At 35.4% G+C, this 21,231-nt stretch overlaps 2 protein-coding genes across 2 annotated transcripts; both read left to right on the forward strand.

Annotated features, from left to right (window-relative positions):
- The first annotated feature begins 5,839 nt into the window (after positions 1–5,839).
- On the forward strand, positions 5,840–7,306 carry LOC126712750 (ribosomal RNA small subunit methyltransferase). Its single transcript, XM_050412205.1, has 2 exons — positions 5,840–6,209; positions 6,306–7,306. Exons 1-2 carry the CDS (start codon positions 5,898–5,900, stop codon positions 7,050–7,052), a joined length of 1,059 nt encoding a protein of 352 aa, XP_050268162.1. The 5' UTR covers positions 5,840–5,897; the 3' UTR covers positions 7,053–7,306.
- Positions 7,307–8,057: 751 nt separating this feature from the next.
- Positions 8,058–11,723, forward strand: LOC126712751 (uncharacterized). The gene is made up of 9 exons (XM_050412206.1): positions 8,058–8,848; positions 8,929–9,036; positions 9,414–9,506; positions 9,596–9,726; positions 9,856–9,959; positions 10,042–10,226; positions 10,565–10,698; positions 11,146–11,246; positions 11,421–11,723. The coding sequence occupies exons 3-9, from the start codon at positions 9,504–9,506 to the stop codon at positions 11,510–11,512; spliced, it is 750 nt and encodes a 249-aa protein (XP_050268163.1). The 5' UTR covers positions 8,058–8,848; positions 8,929–9,036; positions 9,414–9,503; the 3' UTR covers positions 11,513–11,723.
- Positions 11,724–21,231: the final 9,508 nt, after the last annotated feature.

Below are 21,231 nucleotides of genomic sequence, written 5' to 3' on the forward strand. Positions count from 1 at the left end.
GGGCCTATTTTTCTTGCGATAGCAAAGGGCCTTATTATTATTCCGGCCCTAAGCTTAAGCTTCTCATGTTTAAAAAAAAAATTTTGGGTCTAAGACATTCCTAAATGGCCTTATTTAATTGTCAAAAGCACAGTCCAATGGCCTGGCCGAAAACAGTACACTTCCAATTGGGTGAAAAACCCATCTAATCATCTAGGAAAATATACGAGGTTGGGGTGCAGTTTGCCAAAGATATGGATATACATGAATTTATTCGAGATGATTATCTCTAATTCTTTGGCGGAGCGCAGCCCTACACCCATCTTGGTGACTCTTATCTTTTTTTTTTTGAGAATCTGGTGACTCTTATCTTATATGACATAGTTTCATCTTTGCATGTGGTCAACGTGTTGAGTTTTTCCATGTCCCTAAACAAGATAATAGACCTGCTTATTTGTTAGTAAAATATGTTTTTAACATTAGTGATTTTTCTATTTAAATCGAAGAAAATCCTTATTTTCTTGAATAAACTCTTGTCCATGATGCCATTTATATTCCTTAATTAATAAAGTTCACAGTTTTCCATATATATATATATATATATATAAAGAATTAGTTTTAAGAAGTTTTGACAAAAATTCAACTATAGAAATTCTAAAGCCATTTTTAATCAGCATTGAGTAGGCTGCTGCTTCACATATAAGGCGGAAAAGTACAAATTTTTGTAGTCTTGTAACCAACTAAGACCATGATTAAGACTAAGATCATAAGTCCATGAGATATGTATGTAATTTCTCATATGTAAAATGCCAAAAAAGCAACTGATTTAATTTAAATATGTATAAACTATAATCCAAGCCTATGTGCTTGATGTGTTACCGCGCCTCAAGTATACAATTATTGTAAACATGGCACATGCTACAAAAATTGCTTTTTTAATTGACCCGAGGATGGAGAATGGACAAATTGTAGACACTATTTTTGCCTTGGGATCTTGAAATAATTCGAAATATTCCCCTAAGCGGGAGATTCACTGTAAAGAGTGCTTATTATGTTGTAGTATTTATGGGATGGAACAATAAATATAGAGGAGAGTTCAAGACACATGAAGATGGGCACTTGGTGGAAGTAATTGTAGTGGCTACAGATTCCAAACAAAATTAAAGTATTTGCTTTAAGAATTGGAAGAAGAAGTTACTTTGGTCACAGGCGTTGCATACTCTAATAGCTAATCTTTTCTTTTATTATATTAACATGCCGGGCATTTATCCCTAATTTACAAATTATGCAGTAAAATACCCATGTTTTGAAACTATTTAGCAAAATCAAGTTATGTGTAAAACTTGTTATCCTCAAAATCAAGTTATATGAATATTTTTAAATGGAACTCGATATTAGTAATGTCAAGTTTCACTTAAATTTTCAAAAAAAAATTAAGTGGCAAAATATGCCTAGAGCTCAACATTGCTAATGTCGAGTTTCACCTGTAACTTGATTTTGTTAAAATTGAGTTTGAAAAATAAGAACATTTTGCTACATAATTTGTAAATTAGGGACAAACGTCCATTTTCCCCAACACGGCACAAACAAAACTGCATGTGATAGTTAGTTGCGTGGAGCAAGTAATAAACACACAGATTCACGCATCTGATGTGGGACAAAGCCCAATTGTTTTTTGATTACACTAATAGCTAATCTTGATTGATAGAGGACAATCAAAGAACTTTGCATCCGACCAACCAAAAGTTTTGACCATGTAGAAAAAGTTATGGGTTATGGCTATTATCATCTTGAGCACACATCATACAAATGTGCTCAAGATCACAAAAGCTTTTTCATAATTACTATGTTAATAATAACGGTTTTGATTTTCTTTTTCTTTTTTCTTTTTTAAATTAATTTTTATGAACAGGTTGTGAGTGGGATTGCATTGCTATTGGAGTCTAATATGCTATACAAGGAGTAAAGATGAGACTATGAGGGTTTGGGATATGTCTGGGTAGGTTGTTATCTTCTTTTTCTTTTTTGTTTTTTTTTGTTGTTGTGTGTTTTGATTATATTTCATTTTATTAGTTGATTTGGTTTGAAAGTGTATATTTTTCTTATAAGTTGACGGTTCTAAAGTCAAATGTAGAAGATGCATCATTACCATCAATGTGATTGTATTTTTTTTTTTTTTTGAGAATCAATGTGATTTTATTTATATTTAGGTATATGTAGATTTGGTTTGGTGTATTCATTTTTTCGTTTTCAGGAACTCGGTCTATACACCTTTATGATTTTGGTGAAAACGTGGAATAGTGTTATTATTGCATATTGGATTGCACTAATAATATCTTATCATTTTGAAAAGATTGCGGTCTTAGAAATTTGGCTATAGAAATTCTAAAGCCATTTTTAAACAGCATTGAGTAGGCTGTTACTTCACATAAAAGACGGAAAAGTATAAATTTTTGTAGTCTTGGAATAAGTGACTAACTACAAATAACCTGCCAAATGAACAGAAATAATGCAATTAATAAATGTGCCAACAACGCATAGGTCTTCAATGCCCCTATAAAACATGTTAAAACTAAGCCTATAAGAACACTCACACCTGCACTAGTCACTACCATATGCCATACGTAGATATATTTTACCATCAAAACACAAAAACATCTCATTATCCGGTTTGGCATCCTAAAAAAATTTACAATTGTGCTACAGTATCGTCACAAATTTGTGATGGTACTGTAGCACAATTGTAAAACTAAATAATCATTTTTTATTCCCGCATAACATATCTGCCTTTCTGTCTCTTCGTTTGTCTCATCTCCTCTCTCTCTTTCTGGGTTTTTCCAAAACGTCTCACCTCTCTCTCATGGTCTAAGTTCTCCCTCACGGTCTGGGTTTTCTTTGTCTTTCTTTTTCAGAGACAAATACTTTGTTTTGATCATGAATTGATGGCCTTTGCTTGTACTTTCTTTCTTTCTTTCCTTTTGATTTTATTTTATTTTTTGAAGTTTATTATCAGGGAATTGGAGTGGTTAAACCTATGGTTTTTTTTTTTTTTTTAATGGGTTTGCTGGGTTTTGGTGGGTATTTGCTGGGTTTTTTATTTTTATTTTTTTTTATTTTTAATTTGGGTTTTTGTTTCCTGTGGGATTTTGGTGGAAAGTGGTGGTGTGGTGGTGGTGTGGTGGTGGTGACTGGGTTGTTTGGATTTTTTTTAATGGGTTTGTTGGGTTTTTGGTAGGTATTTGCTGGTTTTTTTAATTTTTTTTTTTAATTTGGGTTTTTGGTTCCGATGGGATTTTGGTTGGCAATGGGCAGTGGTGGCATTGTAGGCATGGTGGTGGCGTGGTGGTAATTGGGTTGTTTGGTTGTGGAGAGAGTGACATAGAGGTAGGGACAGAAATTAGAGAGGAGAAATGGATAATTCGTTTATTATTTTATTGTGTAATTTTTATTATTTTTAATGTGTTGTATTGTAAAATAAAAGTTGGGATATTGGGTGTATTATAAAATGGTATGGTATAACAGATAAAATAATTTTTAAGATGGTAAAATAGAATAGTCGAAAGATATGAGAAAATATGGAATGTGAATGCCCTAAAGACATTTGGAGATGGGCACTTGGTGAAGGAAACTGTAGTGGCTACAGATTCCAAAAAAAAATTAGAGTATTTGACAGAGGACACTCAAAGAACTTTGCATCCTAACAACCAAAAACTTACCAACCAAAAAGTTTTGACCATGTAGAAAAAGTTATGGGTTATGGCTGTTATCATCTTGAGCAACTACACGAGGCACATCATACAAATGTGCTCAAAATCACAAAAGCCTTTTAAGAATAACTTACTGAGTGAGCAAAAAAGAACTTTGAGAAAATTATCTTAAAATAAAAATAAACAATTATGCTGCAATATAATTGAAAAGTATAACCAAAAAGAAAAAATGAAACAGAGAAAAAAAAAGCCTCAATTTAAAAAATAAAATTTAGCCTTCTTTCTCCTCATATTTATCTTATTTTTCATACCCAAAATTTTCTCTATATTACTACACCACTCTCAAATACACTTTTATTGTTAATCTTTAAACTTTATCCTTTCTATTTGTTTGAAAAATAAAAATTTGTATTTCTATATTATAATATATGCAAATTATTAATATTTACCTAAAAAAAATAGAATAGCCCCTAAGCACTCACAACGTGCGTACTTAGAGGTGTGTGTGTGTGTGTGTGTGTCTCTCTCTCTCTCTCTCTATATATATATTTATAAGGATTCCTCTCTTTCAACTGGATTTTTGGTGCTTGAAACTTTTGCATTTTATTCTAAATTTATCGGTTATTTTTTTACTAGCCATGATTAAATTTTTTAAAAGAGATCCTTATAAAAATTTAGAATATTTCATTATTAATATAAACAAAAGGATGGGAGAGTGTTAATTTCTTCAAACTTTAAGGAAGGAGAGTGTTTTTTATCCTTTAGGTTTGAGGTGGAGTATCATTCTCCCAAACCTTAAGGGAGGAAAGTGTAATTATCTCATAAGAATAATACATTAGAAAGAGTAAAAAAAGGAAATTCTCTCCCAATAATTAAGCTCAAATTTTTTGAGTGGGGTTGTGGTGTGCCTTTGTGTTAGAACTCTTTTTCCTCTCCCTTATGTGTGTGTTTGTTTCTCCAAAAAAGAAAAAAAAATTGTTAATAATTCTTTTTCTAATCAATTGAGTGTTCGCAATATTGTTTTGCTTTTGATTTTTTTTTTGTTCCCTCCTTCATATTGATGGGTTTGTAATGGTTATTCTTTTTGTCACTTCTTCTCAAACCTCTCCTTTCTTGTTATTACTTAGAATTGGTTTGTATCAATCTAAGTAATTGGCTTATTGGCTCTTCAAATCTCATGATATCATGAAATTTTGAATTCAAAACCTCTGGTTAGTATCTTATGGCAATCCTAATGAATTACTCTTTGTAATAACATTTTTTTTTTTTTTTTGCTAATTAACCTCTTTATTAAAACAGAAACCAAAAGATTACAAAACAGGAGAGAGCTTGTTGCCATCTTTGTCAATCGCTTGAGCAACCAAATTAGGGAGACCAAAGAAGGGAACTGGCCCTATCCAATTTACCAAAGCTGCTTGTTGGGCCAAAAGATGGACAAGGGAATTACCCTCCCTATATACAAAAGAAAAAGAACAATATTTAAAAGAACAATACTTTTTATAATAACTTAGGGCATGTTTGATAGCAGATTTCAAGTATTGTTATTCAAAATGATATGAAAACTGTGATTTAAAAAGTGTTATAAAAACAAATGTTTTAAGTATTTATAATACAAAAAGTGTGTTTGATTCCATATTTCAAATAACATATTTTAAAATGTGTTTGGTACCATGTGTTTGAGTTTTTTTATTATTAAAAGCTGACAAGTACAATAAAAGTATTATTATTATTATTTTATTTAAAAAGAGAGAAAGTTCCCTCATGTGGTCTAATCAAGTGGGACTTACAGTTTTTAACATATTTACAAAAGTGTCATTGAATAATATTATTTGAATTTTTTTTTATGGAAAATATTATTTGAAAACTAAAAACAGATATAAGAAGTTATCTAAATTCAGTGTTTTTAAAATAAGTAATGTAACTCAAAATACTCCTCAGAGAAATCTCCTGCCAAAGTTGTTTTTTTGTCCCACAATGTTTAAACACTGAAACGGTTGTTTGGACTGCATTATCAAACGGTATTTTTGGGACGAGGAGATTACCCACTTGAGAGAAATAATTAGGTCTTGAAAAGCCCAATCTAGCCCATATTGAACACCTGGCCCATTTAATACAACCCAACCTAAAACCGTAACCCTAATTACTAAACACCTTCTCTATCTCTCATACACACTGCGAGAGAGAGAGAGAGAGAGAGAGAGAGAAGCAGCAATGGCGGGAGGCAAAATAAGGAAAGAGAAGCCAAAAGCAAAAGGAACAAGCGCACCGTACCAGGGAGGCATATCGTTCCACAAATCCAAAGGTCAGCACATCCTCAAAAACCCTATGCTCGTCGACACCATCGTCCAAAAATCCGGCATCAAAAGCACCGATACCATCCTCGAAATCGGTCCCGGTACCGGTAACCTCACCAAGAAGCTTCTCGAAGCCGGTAAGTTAGTTATCGCCGTTGAAGTCGACCCTCGCATGGTCCTCGAGCTTCAGCGCCGCTTTCAAGGCACCCCTCACTCCTCTCGCCTCAAGGTACCTTCCAATTTCATTCTAAAACTCTTTCTTCCATTATATATACATATATATAGGCGTTTGAATTAGGGAAATGGTTTTTGATTTTAACAACAGGTGATACAAGGGGATGTACTTAAGACCGAGCTTCCCTATTTTGATATTTGTGTGGCCAACATTCCTTATCAAATTTCGTCGCCACTGACATTCAAGTTATTGAATCACCAACCCGCGTTTAGGTGCGCTATTATTATGTTCCAAAGGGAGTTTGCTATGAGATTAGTGGCTCAACCTGGTGATAAACTCTATTGTCGTCTCACGGTGAACACCCAATTACTGTCTCGAGTTTTCCATCTCCTCAAAGTTGGTAAAAACAATTTCCGGCCTCCACCTAAGGTAGATTCGTCTGTAGTTAGAATTGAGCCTAGGAAGCCGCGAATTGAAGTCAAGCAGAAGGAGTGGGATGGGTTTTTGAGAATTTGTTTTAATAGGAAGAACAAGACCCTTGGTGCCATTTTTAGGCAGAAGAATGTTCTCTCCTTGTTGGAGAAGAACTACAAGACTTTGCAAGCGCTAAATCTTTCGGTTGGTAATGGGGATGCTGAAATGGCTTCTTTGAGGTTAGGGAATGCTAATGAGGTTGAAACCATGGAGATGGATGACGACGATGAGGATGGTGGAGCAGATGATGAAATGGATGTGGAAGATGGTGATGCTGATGGGGAAACATCCGAGTTTAAAAACAAGGTTTTGGGTGTGTTGAAGGAGGGAAATTTTGAAGACAAGAGGTCATCCAAGCTTAAGCTAGAGGAGTTCTTGTACCTACTCTCTCTGTTTAACAAGGCTGGCATACATTTTTCTTGATCTTAGGACTGAACTTGTAGTTTTATTGTTTTTTTTTTTTTTTTCCCCTCTTCTTTCACAATTAATATCCAATTTTGTTGGTTCTCTTTTCTTGTCAACTTAAAGAAGTCTTATTCTTATTGTTCTGTATTTTGCTTAAAGTTTTGATTGGATAGTTTAGGTTAAAGAATGCTATTATGAATGTATTTTTTGTTGCTCTCCTGTAAATTAGCTCATGCCAATTATATATTATTATGCATCCGTACTTGTTCGAATTTCTCACATATGCCTCTGGTGGAAAACTTTCTTTGTTTTCCATGGAAAAAAAAGGATCTTTCTTATGTTTATAGATGACTTGTGAGAAAATATAATTGGATAAATCTAGGGACACAAGATTATCGCATTTTTTGCAGCTGCTTTCATGGACTGTTGTGATTGGTGCTTAATAATGGTGTCAACGGTAGATCTAAGTGAAATGGATGTTTCTCTAATCACAACATACCATGCCAGCAGTTGTGAAAAAAATATAATTTGTATTTTATGCCAGCCCCAGCTGGGAAAACCATCATCCACGAATGTTACATAAAACGTTATATTCTCCTCTTACCTATCAAAAACTGATATATGATTCTGGAGACCTGATCAATGACTCAATGGCATCTCATTTCAGCCTATGCAGCATATAGAGCAGATTGTGTGAAAGCTTTGATTAAACCAACGTAGCAAGCTTGATTGAATTTCCAAAAATATCCTTATGAAATAAGGAAACAAATTTATATTTTCAATAAAAGAAATCACAAAATAATTTTTATCAGTTTCCTTTATTTTCTCATCAACCTAACAAAATTACAATGCACAGTATAAGCAAGAGTGCATGACCTGCAACTCTGCAAGGCATTCTCAAATTTCGAAGCTTCAAACAATCATTAAAGTAGAAACCCTATTCATTTTTTCTGCTTTTTCTTCACTCTTTTTTAGGTATAAGTATGGTTTAATCAACTTTGTAAATGAGCTTTCAAACAAAAGCCACTTCCAGACGCTTTATAAAAATTTCACTAGTAGTGCGTAGAAAAAATGAAGAAAAGTTAAAATAAGAACAAAGACTTGTGGCTGAAGTTGTAAGGTGATAAAACGCCAGATGGGTCTCTTGCTGCCCATGCTAGGCAGTCATCTTTTGAACTCAAGGAGCTCATCTTGGACTGGTTTACCATAAAGTAAGCAATCAAACATCAGTTTGCTGAGATTGTTGTACGAAACATATGCATTTTATTGTTTCTTTGGAAATTTTGCTGAGATTGATGTACGAAACATATGCATTTTATTACTGCTCTACTGCTATTTGTTCAGCACCCCCAGAAACTTTTGGTAATACGTGCATGTATGTATTATGTAACATATCTATTGTCCATCATAACATTTTCTGCGATATGAATCTGTGATTCTTATTGTCATAGTGCCAACTTTAGTACAAAATTTAGTGGTGACAATTATTTTGAACAACTTTGCTTCGATCTTGTAGCCATTTTTGATAGGTCAGGAAGATATGTAATCACTGGTTCTGATGATTGTCTTGTCAAGATTTGGTCAATGGATACAGCATTTTGCTTGGCTAGCTGTCATGGACATGAAGTGAGTTAAGATTGTCCATATAATAAGTGGAGCTTATAATTTGATAATAAAGCCTGTTCTACTATTTTTCCATATATTTTTAATTTTATCTGCTCAGTATATGATTAAAGGGTAACATTACTGACTTGGCTGTAAGTTCAAACAACGCTTTGGTGGCATCTGCTTCAAATGACTTTGTCATTCGAGTTGTAAGTATATCCTACCTTACATTTTAGTATGCTCCTTCCAAATTCCTTGACATTTGATTAGCTCTTTCTGGTCTATTCAGTGGCGTTTGCCAGATGGAATGCCAATTTCAGTTCTGAGGGGGGCACACTGGAGCTGTTACTGATATTGTATTTAGTCCCAGGCCAAGTGCCATATATCAGCTTTTATCGTGAGCCCCATCTTTAGAGTTATCACTCCCTGTTGCTTCCCTTTAGTTGTGCAGTTGATCTGCTGTGATTATTTGTGAATTAAAAATACTGATTAGTTCTGTTTCCTAGTTTCAAGTATTTTCATATTTTGTTCATTCTATGCACCTCCTGACACTTAGCAAGATCTTTGGCATTAACAGTGATTTGATGGAATTCTTTTCTTTTGTTATCACATCCATGCTTACAGCATTTGTAGGTTTCTTTGAAATGGGACTGCACGCATCTGTGTGTCAGCACATTTTCCTTTTTCAATAAATTTTTACTTGTAAAAAAAAAAAAAAAAAAAAAGATTAAAAAAAAAATTTTGACCTACAAATTTTTATTTTTTTACTTGTAGGTGATGATGATGGGACTTGTCGAATCTGGGATGCTCGGTATTCCAACCTCCAGCCAAGAGTATACATTCCGAAACCTACAGACATTTTAAATGGTTAGATGATTGCTTCTGCATTGTTGCTTATTAGTTAACTAATATTTCTGTGATATTCACTTACATAGTAACTGTGAAGTTTACTGCAGGGAATAGCAATGGTCTGTCAAGCAACAGACCCTCCTCAAGTAATGGCCCACAGAGCCATCAGATGCTTTGTTGTGCTTACAATGCCAATAGAACTGTTTTTGTTACTGTTAGCTCTGACACTTTTGCAAGGGTGCGTTCAAACATATACCCTTGAATTAAGTTCATATGATTCATCTACTAAAATTTAGCTTACTTGTATTGGTTACTTTGGTTAGATATATCTTGTTGGATATGTTCATCAAGAACCATGTACTTGCAGGTTTGGAGTGATTTTAAATGTACCCAAGAGGACCTGGATCAACCAGTACCTGAGTTGGATCTGTTGTCTGGCCATGAGAATGATGTCAATTATGTGCAATTCAGGTTAGTCCACCCCAGTTAGTGACTGACCTTACATTTGATTTTTATGATGTTTCATATTATCTGTGCTGCTTACTTTATGCAGTGGTTGCGCTAGGGGCAATATCAGGTTGCTTAAATTTTGAAAGGAAAAAAGAACCAAGGGGCAATATCGGGCTACTCAATTTTGAAAGGAAAATAAGATTAAAAAATGAAGGTATATTCACAGAACAGGAATTTTTGAACTTTGGAATATTCTCCTTCAAAGAGTCGGCCATCGAAGATTTTGAGGTGGCGTACTAATAACTCTGAAGCTAATTTTGTTTTAGCTTAAGAATTGTGCAAAGCATCTTCCATTCATGTTTTGAAGAGGTTTTCAAGTTATTTAGATTATAATTTTGAAATTAAAAGGTTTATCAGATTTCAAAGCTTTATTTATACCTTTCTATCTGCTTCATTCTGATGCTTGGGATTGTCTCTTGCTCCCCCCCTTTTTTCTCTTTCCCCTCTCTTATTTTTAGTAGATTCTGATTGTAGATATATAAATCTTCTGAAGCTTGATGACAAAGTTTTTTTTTCCCCTTTAAACATTGGTTCTTACGTATCTTTTTTTCCTTTATATCCTTAAGGCAATGGGGAGAGCTGCAACATCTCTTTCAAAGCTAGCAGATACAGCTCGTGAGGAGCTCCCTAGTACTATGGCTACCATTAGGCTATCTGGCATGGAAATCAGTGACCTTACACTGGAACGAAGTGATTTAAGGTGATAGTAAACTCCCTACTTTTGATTATCCTTTTAATTTTTTTCTTCCTTTATTTCAATTTTTGGTTGTTTTGTGGAATGCTACGGGTAAATTACCATAATTCTTTTTGCTCTGTTGCACATGTTTATCATAAGCTATACATGGACTCCCTTCTGTAATCTGAAAGGACCTTCCTTAAATTTTTACTTGGGTCTCATAAATCATAAACGGGATCCCTTTTGTTACCTTGACCTTCTTGAGGGTTATTCAGTATCTATGTATAGTCCAGAGAAAAAAACCAGGAGTCCTGTAGCCCCATCTTGCTGGGTAAAACACTTCTTTGTTTCTTAATTGAATAGTTTATTATGGAAATGATTGTTGTACTCTATGTTTGTATTATTCTCACTTCTGCTGTTTCATCGCTGATGCTTTGATATTAATATATGTTTATTCCATTTGGTGCTCAGCCAAGAGATAGCTGATGGGGTCAGCAAATCTACTCAAGCTGTGCAAGCGGCAGAAGCTGGAATTCGACAAATTGGTGCAGTTGCTCGCCAGCAAACTATCTGTATGTTGGAGCTGCAACTTTTGTTCTTCTACCTCAAACAACCCCCCCCCCCCCCCCCCCTCTCTCTCTCTCTCTCTCTCTCTCTCACCCCAACTCTCCTTTCTAATTTTGTTTCTGGTTATTAATATTGTTCCCCTTTCCTATATTGAGGACTGTCATGTTTGTATGATACAGCAATGATTCAAGAGAGAGCGAGCCTGCCCATCATCTCTTTGCAACCTGTTGTTGCTGGAGCTGCAAAGAAGACTTCTCATGCTGTTGGCTAAGCGACAAAGGCCTTCATGAATATGATCTCTCGGGGGGAGTTCAGCGCAGAGAATGAAGATGACAGTGGAATTGATAGAGTGGAGATTTAAAGGTTTGCTGCTTCCCAATTAAGTGTCGCCTTGTGTACATATTGCAGTGAACATAGACATTAGCTTCAAATGAGTGTGATAATGCAGATGCCCAAAAAAAAATTTGGGCTAATTTTAGTCATTTGTCTCATATTATTTTTCTTCTTTAAAACCCCAATAAATAAATAATAATAATAATAATAATAATAATAATAATCCATTTAAATAATGCCTTATATTTTCTTAGCGGTTCCTCAAAAAAAGAAAAGAAAAAGTAATGCCTTATTTTATATCATAGTTTTGGAAAATGCTAAAGCTACAAACTATTTTACAAATTGCTGATGTAGTGAAATATTATTGATAAGTAAAATGGTGGTGTTTTCAAATGAGAACTAGTAAAAATTTGCGACATCAATAGTTTGTGGCTATAGCATTACTCCATAGTTTTTAGCATTACAAGATAAAGCATAGAGCATGACCCTAGTAACAAACAGCTTACAATGTTTTTCCATCTGCAAACTTGTATTATACATATTCCAGCTCAAGGGAACAACTTTCAATGCAATTATTACTGCTATCCTATATCTGATGTCATCACAGAAATGAAAGTACCAATGCATCAATTCCAAAAGCTTGCAACAAATCCAAGTCCGATGCTAGCATAGAAGCATAACCTTTCAGGATGATCCTAGTTAGATTAATGGATGAATTCAAGATACTTTGTGCAGAGAGGCTTGTTATCTAGTCAAGGATTTTACCTGTAAGGTTATTTCCAGAGAGGTCAATGGCATTAGATTTCTGCCACAGTCAAGATCTCTTTGTAATAATTGTATGCTTGTGTAATAGATTCTAAGCAAAACTACTATTATCGTAGACCAAAGTACACAGATTGCCAGACAGTTGGGAATTAGTCCAGAAAACTTGTTATGTGCAAGATCTAGGTAGTGAAGAATTGGTAGAATGCATTATTGTTTAGGAATATATCCACTTATTTCCTTTCAAAATTAAAGTAATCTAATGTTATCCATTAACATATATTGTGATGAGCTTTTTCACACACCTGCTCTTGTTGTTAAATTTACTTAGCACCACTTCCTTGAATTGTAATGTTCTCAGGTTTTGTCATGACAACATAGTTACCTGTTCTCGTGACTGAAGTGCAATTATTTGGGTTCCAAGACCACGTAGATCCCATGTGAACCTATCTATGGTTTACCATTATAGTTTCCAAAGTTTTGGTGCTGTTCAACTTCCTTGAAATTTTTTTCTAGCTGGGTTTTTTGCAATATTTATTTATTTATTTTTAATATTGTTTAATTTGATAAAATAAACTATAAAAATATGTAGCATGTGGAATTTGATTCCCTCTCTATCTCATTATTTTAGGGAAAATTTGGACGTTGTACATGTGCATATCATCTAAAAGTTCCACCTCCTCCATTGCCTACACAACCTCCTCGAGGAGGCCCACATCAGAGATTTCTTCCAAAACCCACCCCCCCGCGCTGGGTGATAATATGATTGTATGAAGTCTGGATAACCGCTTTGTGCTTGCAGCTTTCATGGGTAAAGTAAATACATTGAATTGGTACTTTACTGGAAAGAAAAATTTATTAACATAAGATCCTCTTGAGTGTACTTGTCCTGGATCTTACCTCAATAAAGCCTTAAATCCAAAAAATGTAGATAATTTCAGGGGCAGTCATTTGCCATCAAGCTTTATCATCACCGTTATTGTAAACCATCATGTCTCTTCTTGTTTGGTCAACCATTGTTGTGCAGACTTTTAGTAAATGAGAGATAGATCCACCAGGGAAAAAATACTACAGATGCAAGATATAGAAGGGGAATGAATGCTTTCTTTTTTGCCATTTTATTGTCTTTGAATTTTTAATGAACTCACCCCATTCATTGACCCTGTACAATACTAACTAATATTCCTATAAAGGATTGGCTTCTCTGTTATCCTCATAGCAGCTTCAATTCAAGCAGATCACTCTCTTTTTATACTGCATTCGTTGGCCTCCCTTGCACAACTGAATGATTGTAGTTACTTTTTACTTTCTCTTGTTTCCAATAGGTTCCACCCATGGCATCTTTTAGTTAAAATATTTCTATTCTACCATTTCATAAATTTTAGCCTCATTCAGTTTTTGTGCATCCTAAAATTAAGCAACCCAGCATTTTGTACTAAGAATTGTAGTTTGTCTGTTAGACATCTTATTAAATCTTCTTTATTTTGAAAAGTACTCAGCAATTTGTCTATTTTTCCCCCTTGTTGGCTGTTGTGGGGTGTGGGTTGGATCCCCAGTTATTCATCTTGTTTTTTTATGGGCTACATTTGCCCATTCTTGCTTTCTTCTGGATAGTCTATCCAGGATTTGCACATTTTTTAATTAGACAGAATCAGTTTTTATAACCTATTTTGGGTTATGACTTGTCTTTGGTACTTAACTATGCAGATTGCAGAATATGTGTTTGGAATGCTGTTGATGTTAGCTTAGTTCACTCTTTGACATGTCACACTGAATCTGTAAGTTGTGTATTAATTTTTTTGAACCTGCCATACGTAGATTTTTTTTTTTTTTTTTGATAATCTGCATTGATATTGAAACTCAAGAAACAGAACAAACAGGGTAATCTTTTTTACAAACAGACTCAATGACCTCAGGAAGATTACCCTTATTAAAACACAAAAAAGGACTAGAAAGTAAAGCAAACTTGGCAGTAGCATGAGCTGCTGCATTACAACTTCTACTGACCCAAATGAAATTGCAACAAGAAAAAGAGCGAGCAAGATTGCGGATATCATTGATGATGGTATTAATAGTCCAGTCAGGGGGGAGGTCATGGGATGATAGAGGGTCAAAACAGGCCTTGGCATCTCCTTCAAAACAGACAAGGTTCCACTGCTCTTTGATTGCAAGCTTCACTGCCCAGAGAATGGTGGAAGCTTCAGCTTGGATGGGCGAACAAACTTTGACATGAATTTTAGCATGTAGCCCAGATTCTATAAATAATTATTAGAGTTTTGAAAAGACACCTAAATATTCATTGCTTGCTTTTGGAGTCTGTAGAATATATTAACAACAGATTAAGATTAAGTGCAATACTTAGGGTATTGCACTAGGTATTGCACTTGATGCAATTCATCCACTTTCTCTCACAAATATTTAAACATTTTTTACTTTTTAACTTTCCTTTAATATATTTTATTTAATGGTTGAGATTGAAAGTTGTTTTTTCAATTTTCAATCTCAGCCATTGATTACAATTGCATCAGGTGCAATACCCTGATTTGAGTCCTATTAACAACTTGAACTAGTCCTAACTTTTTAGATCCAATCCTGAACAACACTCAATGGCCATGAAGGTGGAATCTAATTTTAACAACTTGGACTTGAGTTCTTAAAATAATGTGTCTATCTTATGATCTGCAAATTAACACTAAATAATCTAAAACAATTATTCTAGTCAATACTAAGTGTGAGGAAGCAGCCACCATATCCTCTAAGTCTAAGATAATGCAGTAGTCATATCTCACACAGTCATTTCATCAAACAATTGTATAGCATACTCAAAACCAATTTACTTTTTTATTCAATTTTCTCTCCCCCAATCACACCCCCACATCTTCTCTCTCTCCCTCTCTAATTTTTTATATTCAATTTACTCTCTCACACATCTCCACATCCTTTGTCTTTCTTTCTCTCCCTCTCTCTTTTTATAAGATAGGGCCACATTATAAAATATATTTGTTTTGTCAGTTTTTCAATATGGAGGGGTTTGTTTTAAATTATTTGAATGTGTTACAATCTTAGAATAGAAGATATGATGTAAGGTCTATTGTAAAATAATGTATATATATATATATATATATATTAATAGACAAAACTCAAAGAAAGTTTGATTAGAATTTCAAATTAGAGTATAATTTTGTGCCATGTGTCTAAATTTATGTGGGGACCAAATGATAAAATTCTTTCTTAATTTTTGTGCCAAATGCATTATATATATATATATATATATATATAAAATTAAAGTTGTGAGAAAATATAATTTAAATTTTAAATTGAATAGCTTATTTTGCTTCATGTGTCTTATCTAAAATTTCAATTTTTTTTTTTTTTTTTTGCATGCATTAACACCTAACATGGAAGTCAAGAAAATCACAATAATCACGTTCATTCACCTAAGCAAAAACATTTAACTTGCACACTACAAAATCCCTACCATCCCATTCATTGTTCCTATAAACGTAAAACATGCAACCTTTCAGAAACATTTAGTCACATTTTCCACACAAAAAAAAAAAACATAAAAACCTTTGTATGCGTCCACCACTTAAAACTTAAAATCACACAAAATTTCATTCTCCCATAGATCTTCATATTTAGCTTTCATTTATCTCTCAAATGCATAATATTTGCTCTGAGTTTTTAAAGGCATTGAGGTTAGTTTCTCTCTCTCTCTCTCTCTCTCTCTCATATTCTTATTTCCCCCCCCCCCCACCCTTAATTTGGGCTGCAATTTGTGCAATCATTTTTTTTTTAGTGGTATGATGAATATCGAAAAAGCAGAGTTTCCATTAACAAAACAAAACACATACTCCTAAGAAAAGGTGAGTACAAGTTTTCCTATCTTTTTGTGAAAATTTTGTTCTTGAATTATATATTTATATTGTAGTTTTTCTATGATTAATGTTGCAGATATTGTTGGTCATATTCATAGAGCTTGAGATTTGGACAATTCGCATAGAAAATTTGTGTTGATTGGTCGGTTTGATTATTACTATCGGTAAAGGCCAGGGTTGAGGAATTGAGTAATGACAACGAGGGTTTTCTCAAGAAGATCTCGAATGTTATGAACAAAGTCTCAGAGTCAAAGAGCCTGCAGTCTGAGGTAGAAGATAACACCAAGACCATCATGGAGAAAGTAGAGATTCTGGAGAAGGAGCTGGAGCAGGCCAGGAAGGCTCTTGCAGACAAAGGTGCCGAGCTGAAAAGCTATGAGGCAGTTGATGATGCTAAGATCCAAGATGCCTATTACCAGGGTCAGTATGACTGTATTGCTACTGTAAAGCCCAAGGTTCAGTAGAATCTTTCAACCTACTTCTCTAAGGGATGGACCGCTGCCCTGGACAAGTTGCAATTGGAGGCTTCCTCTTCTCTTAGGGCAGAGAACAACATTCCAATTCCTGAGGAGTTGGTCATCATTCCAAACCCTGAGATCCAGGCCATCATTAATGATGACTCTTTTGTCCGCCAGGTTGAGGGGGCTAGACTTATTGCGTCTTTGGGAGGGGGAACCATCTCTGCGGCGTTATCTTCAATCGAGGAACCTCCCTGTGTTTAGCTTCAAGTTTCTAGTTTTCTTTCTCTCTTTTTATTTATTTTTTATTTTTTAAGGACAATTCTACAGTTTTCCCGATTTTAGGGGCTTTTGCTTTATAGCTTAATACTTGTATTTGGTGTTAGGGTATATGTGATTCACTTGTTAGGAACATATGTCACTATTTTATATAATTGGATAATTCTTTGACAAAACGCACTTTACTGGTATTTTGGTAGATCTAGGATGTGTTTAATACTTCAAGAAACAATGTTTCAAGTTCAAGTGTTAAAACCATATAAGTCTGTCCAAGATTCAAGTGTGAAAAGTTCTGTTCATTAAAGCTCAACAGCTAGCCCAATAGCTAGCATCTATCGAGCCTTAAAGAGCTGTTCTAGCCCATGGCTTGACAGATAGGGTATCTGTCGAGGTTTATGAAATTCAGATTTTCTATTCTGTTTTTCATCGAATCTGTGATTATATGTTTGGGCTTTCTTTTTTCACAACCCTAGACATATAAAAGGATTATTTTAAGGGCCGTCAAAAGTGACATAAGTTGCACAAGTGACATAAGTTGCACAAGTGTTGAGCAAAGTTTGTTCAAGCAAATTGTGACCGGAGATAAAATTTGCCCTAGTTCATATTTCTTGTGAAGAAGCTGCTGTGTTTGTGCACCGTAGAGTTTTGTAACCAAGGATCTTCTTGATCTTCATCATGTGATGAACTGAAGAACTATATAGCCAACAACCTTCTCTAGTTGGTGATTGAAGTCGCATACTAGGATCCGCGCAATTGGTTAGTCACGTACTAGGAGAAAATGAGAGATTGTCACTACAGAACAAGTCTAATTGAGTATTGAGCTTAGGGTTCAACTGTAGGTTGGTATAAGGTACTGGGATTCCTTTACTTGTAACTGCTTATTTTGATAATGGTGGATTCTCGAGAGTGGTGACCTTAAAATCACCCAGTGAGGTTTTTGCTGTGTAGGTTTTCCCCCTTCATAAACAAATCACCATGTCAATTTAATTTACGCTGCATACTTAGTTTAATTGGTGATTTGTTTGTGCTGCCACGTACATTGCATGTTAATTTGATTAATTAATAAACTTGGCTAATTAATCAATTAATTCATCACAAAGGGTTAATACATTCTTGGCCTATCATTTGGAATGTTTGTCTGAAAATACTTGTGTTTCTCTTTTACTTATCTATACTACATGCTTGCATTTCTCGAGTTTATTTATACATTCAATTGCTACCTTTTATACTTTTCTCCCGTGGAGAGAATGCCACTGTTTTTCTGCTACATTAATAATTTGCTAAGTTGTGATAACTTTTGATAATTGACTACCGAACAAAAATGATAAATTTTCCCAACCACTTACTCGAGATATTTGCTTTATAGCACTCATTTCATTTGAGTCTCGTTCGAAGCTCATCCGAGGAAATATCATGGTTTTACACCGCGAGATTTGTATCCAATAAAGTTTTAATTCTGTTTTCTGTTAGTGGCCCTGAAATTAAGCTAAGGCAGAGAACTTAGCTTAAAACCCACATGAGACAAAGATAGGGTCTAGTATCGCGGGGTTTATTTTCAAAGAAGTTTTAATTTTGCTTTCTGTTAGTGATCTTGAGATCAGGCTAAGGTAGAGAACTGAGCTTAAAACCCACCTGAGGTAAAGACAAGGTCTAGTATTGCGGGGTTTATTTTCAAAGAAGTTTTAATTTTGCTTTATGTTAGTGATCTTGAGATCAGACTAAGGCAGAGAACTCAGCTTAAAACCCACTCGAGGCAAAGACAGGGTCTAGTACAACGGGGTTTATTTTCAAAGAAGTTTTAATTTTGCTTTCTGTTAGTGATCTTGAGATGAGATTAGGCTAGGGCAGAGAACTCAGCTTAAAATCCACTCGAGGCAAAGATAGGGTCTAGTACCGCAGGGTTTATTTACATGCTCTTATAATTTCCTGTCATGTTTTCATAGAACTTGTTGCCATTCATTGAACTTTGACAAAATAGCAGTACAAGTAATACACACCTTATATTATTATCAAAATTAATACTTGTTCAAATTAGAAACATTTCATGGCCTTGCTACAAGTCTCTCATCTAAGTCTTCTAGTCAATAAGCTCCAGCCCCTGCAATGAATGTGACTCTATAGGGACCTTCCCAGGTTGGGCTTAGCTTTCCCATAGTAAGATCCCGGGTGTTACCCAAAACTTTTCTAAGCACCAAGTCCTCTGGAATAAACTCCCTAATCTTGACACCCTTGCTATACCCTCGACTAATCCTCTGTTAGTAGTTGGCCAACTTTGCTGAAGCAACATCGCGGATTTCTTCTACTAGATCCAAATGCTTGCAAGGTAGCTGATCATTCTTCTCTACTCTAAATACATCTGTCCGAGAAGTAGGCAATCTTGTTTCCATGGGTATCACAACTTCTGCCCCGTACGTCATGGAGAAGGGAGTTTCTCCTGTGGAACGTTGCGGGGTAGTTCGATATACCCATAACACGCTTGGTAACTCTTCTACCCATCGCTCCTCTGATTCATCAAGCCTTTTTTTCAACCCATAAATGATGGATTTATTAGTGGCTTTTGCTTGACTATTGCTTTGCGGATAAGACGGGGTAGAATACCTGTCAATTATTCCTAACTTTGTACAGTATCACCTAAAAGCCTTACTGTCAAATTGCAATTCATTTTCTAACACAAGAACTCTTGGCACACCGAACTGCATCACAATATTCTTCCAAACGAACCTCGTAACATTTGTATCTCTGATACTAGCGAGGGGCTCTGCTTCTACCCACTTGGTGAAATAATCTGTTGCTACCAGGAGCCACCTTCTATTTCCTGTTGCCCTCGAGAAAGGTCCCATTCTGTCCAACCCCCATTGAGTGAACGACCATGGGCTAGATATAGGATTAAGAAGATTCCCTGGCTAATGAATGCCATGGGCAAACCTTTGGCACTGATCACATTTTTTGGAGAAGTCCACGGTTTGTTTCTGCATATTCGGCCACCAATACCCTTGAGTGAGGGCTCAGTATGCCAATGATATTCCTCTAGTATGACTCCTACATATTCCTTCATGTAATTCTTCTAGAAGTCCCTCAACTGCCTCGGGGTGCACATAAAGCAAATAAGGACCCTAGTATGACCTTTTTATATAACTTCCCCTCTTTACATACCTAATACCACAGAGATCTGCATCTAATCCGTTTAGCCTCTTTCCTGTCCTCAGGGAGTGTCCCATTTCGGAGATAAGCTATAATAGGATCCATCCAACTCACAGGCGATTGTATGCTTAAAATTAAGTTCTTACCCGAAGGAATAACACTAGAAAGAGGTAAAAGCTCAACTGACACAATTCTTGAAAGGGGATCTGTTACCGAAGAAGCCAAAGTAGCTAGAGAATCAGTGTGACTGTTGCCTCCCCTAGAAATTTTTAATATCTCCATCTCCTTGAATTGACACTTTAATACTCCGATCTTTTTCAAATAGCTTATCATCCTTTAATCCTTGGCTTCAAAATCACCAGAGATTTGACCAACAACCAGCTGAGAATCACAGTGTAACTGGACTCTATCTGCCCCTACCTATCTAGACATCCTTAGTCTTGCAAGGAAAGCTTCGTACTCAGCTTCGTTATTTGACGCTGGGAAACCTAGCCTTAATGACTTTTCCACTTTGATTCCTTCCAGAGAGATCGGTATGATTCCCACCCTTGCTTCTCGGCAATTTGATCCCCCATCCACATACACCTGCCATATCCTTTCATGAAGTTCTGCTGCCTTGCCTCTCTCCACTTGCAAAATTTTTGGATGCCCAAGGGTAAATTCAGCTACGAACTCTGCTAAAACTTGTCCTTTGAAGAAGGTACAGGGCTTGTACTGAATATCATAAGCTCCCAGGGAAGTCCCCCACTTGGCTATCCTTTTTGTGAAGTCTGACCTTCTAAGTAATGCCTGCAAAGGGTGTTTGGTTAATACAACTACGGTATAAGCTTGAAAATAATGGGGCAACTTCCACACAGCATGGATTATTGAGAGGGCAGCTTTCTCCAAGGGTAAGTAGTGTGTTTCAGCTTCCACAAGAGTTTTGTTGATATAAAAGATTGGCTTTTGAACTCCCTGGTCCAGCCTTAACAAGACCACACTGGCCGTGTAATCTGTTATGGCTAAATACATGTACAATGTCCCTCCTGGAATCGATCTTGACAAGATGGGAGCCCGTGATAAGTAGAATTTAAGCTCATCGAAAGCCATTGGCACTCATCTATCCATTGAAAGTCCTTCCACATCTTTAGCAACTGGAA

The sequence above is a fragment of the Quercus robur genome, chromosome 2 (assembly GCF_932294415.1).
Source record: "Quercus robur chromosome 2, dhQueRobu3.1, whole genome shotgun sequence".
Lineage (NCBI taxonomy): Eukaryota > Viridiplantae > Streptophyta > Magnoliopsida > Fagales > Fagaceae > Quercus > Quercus robur.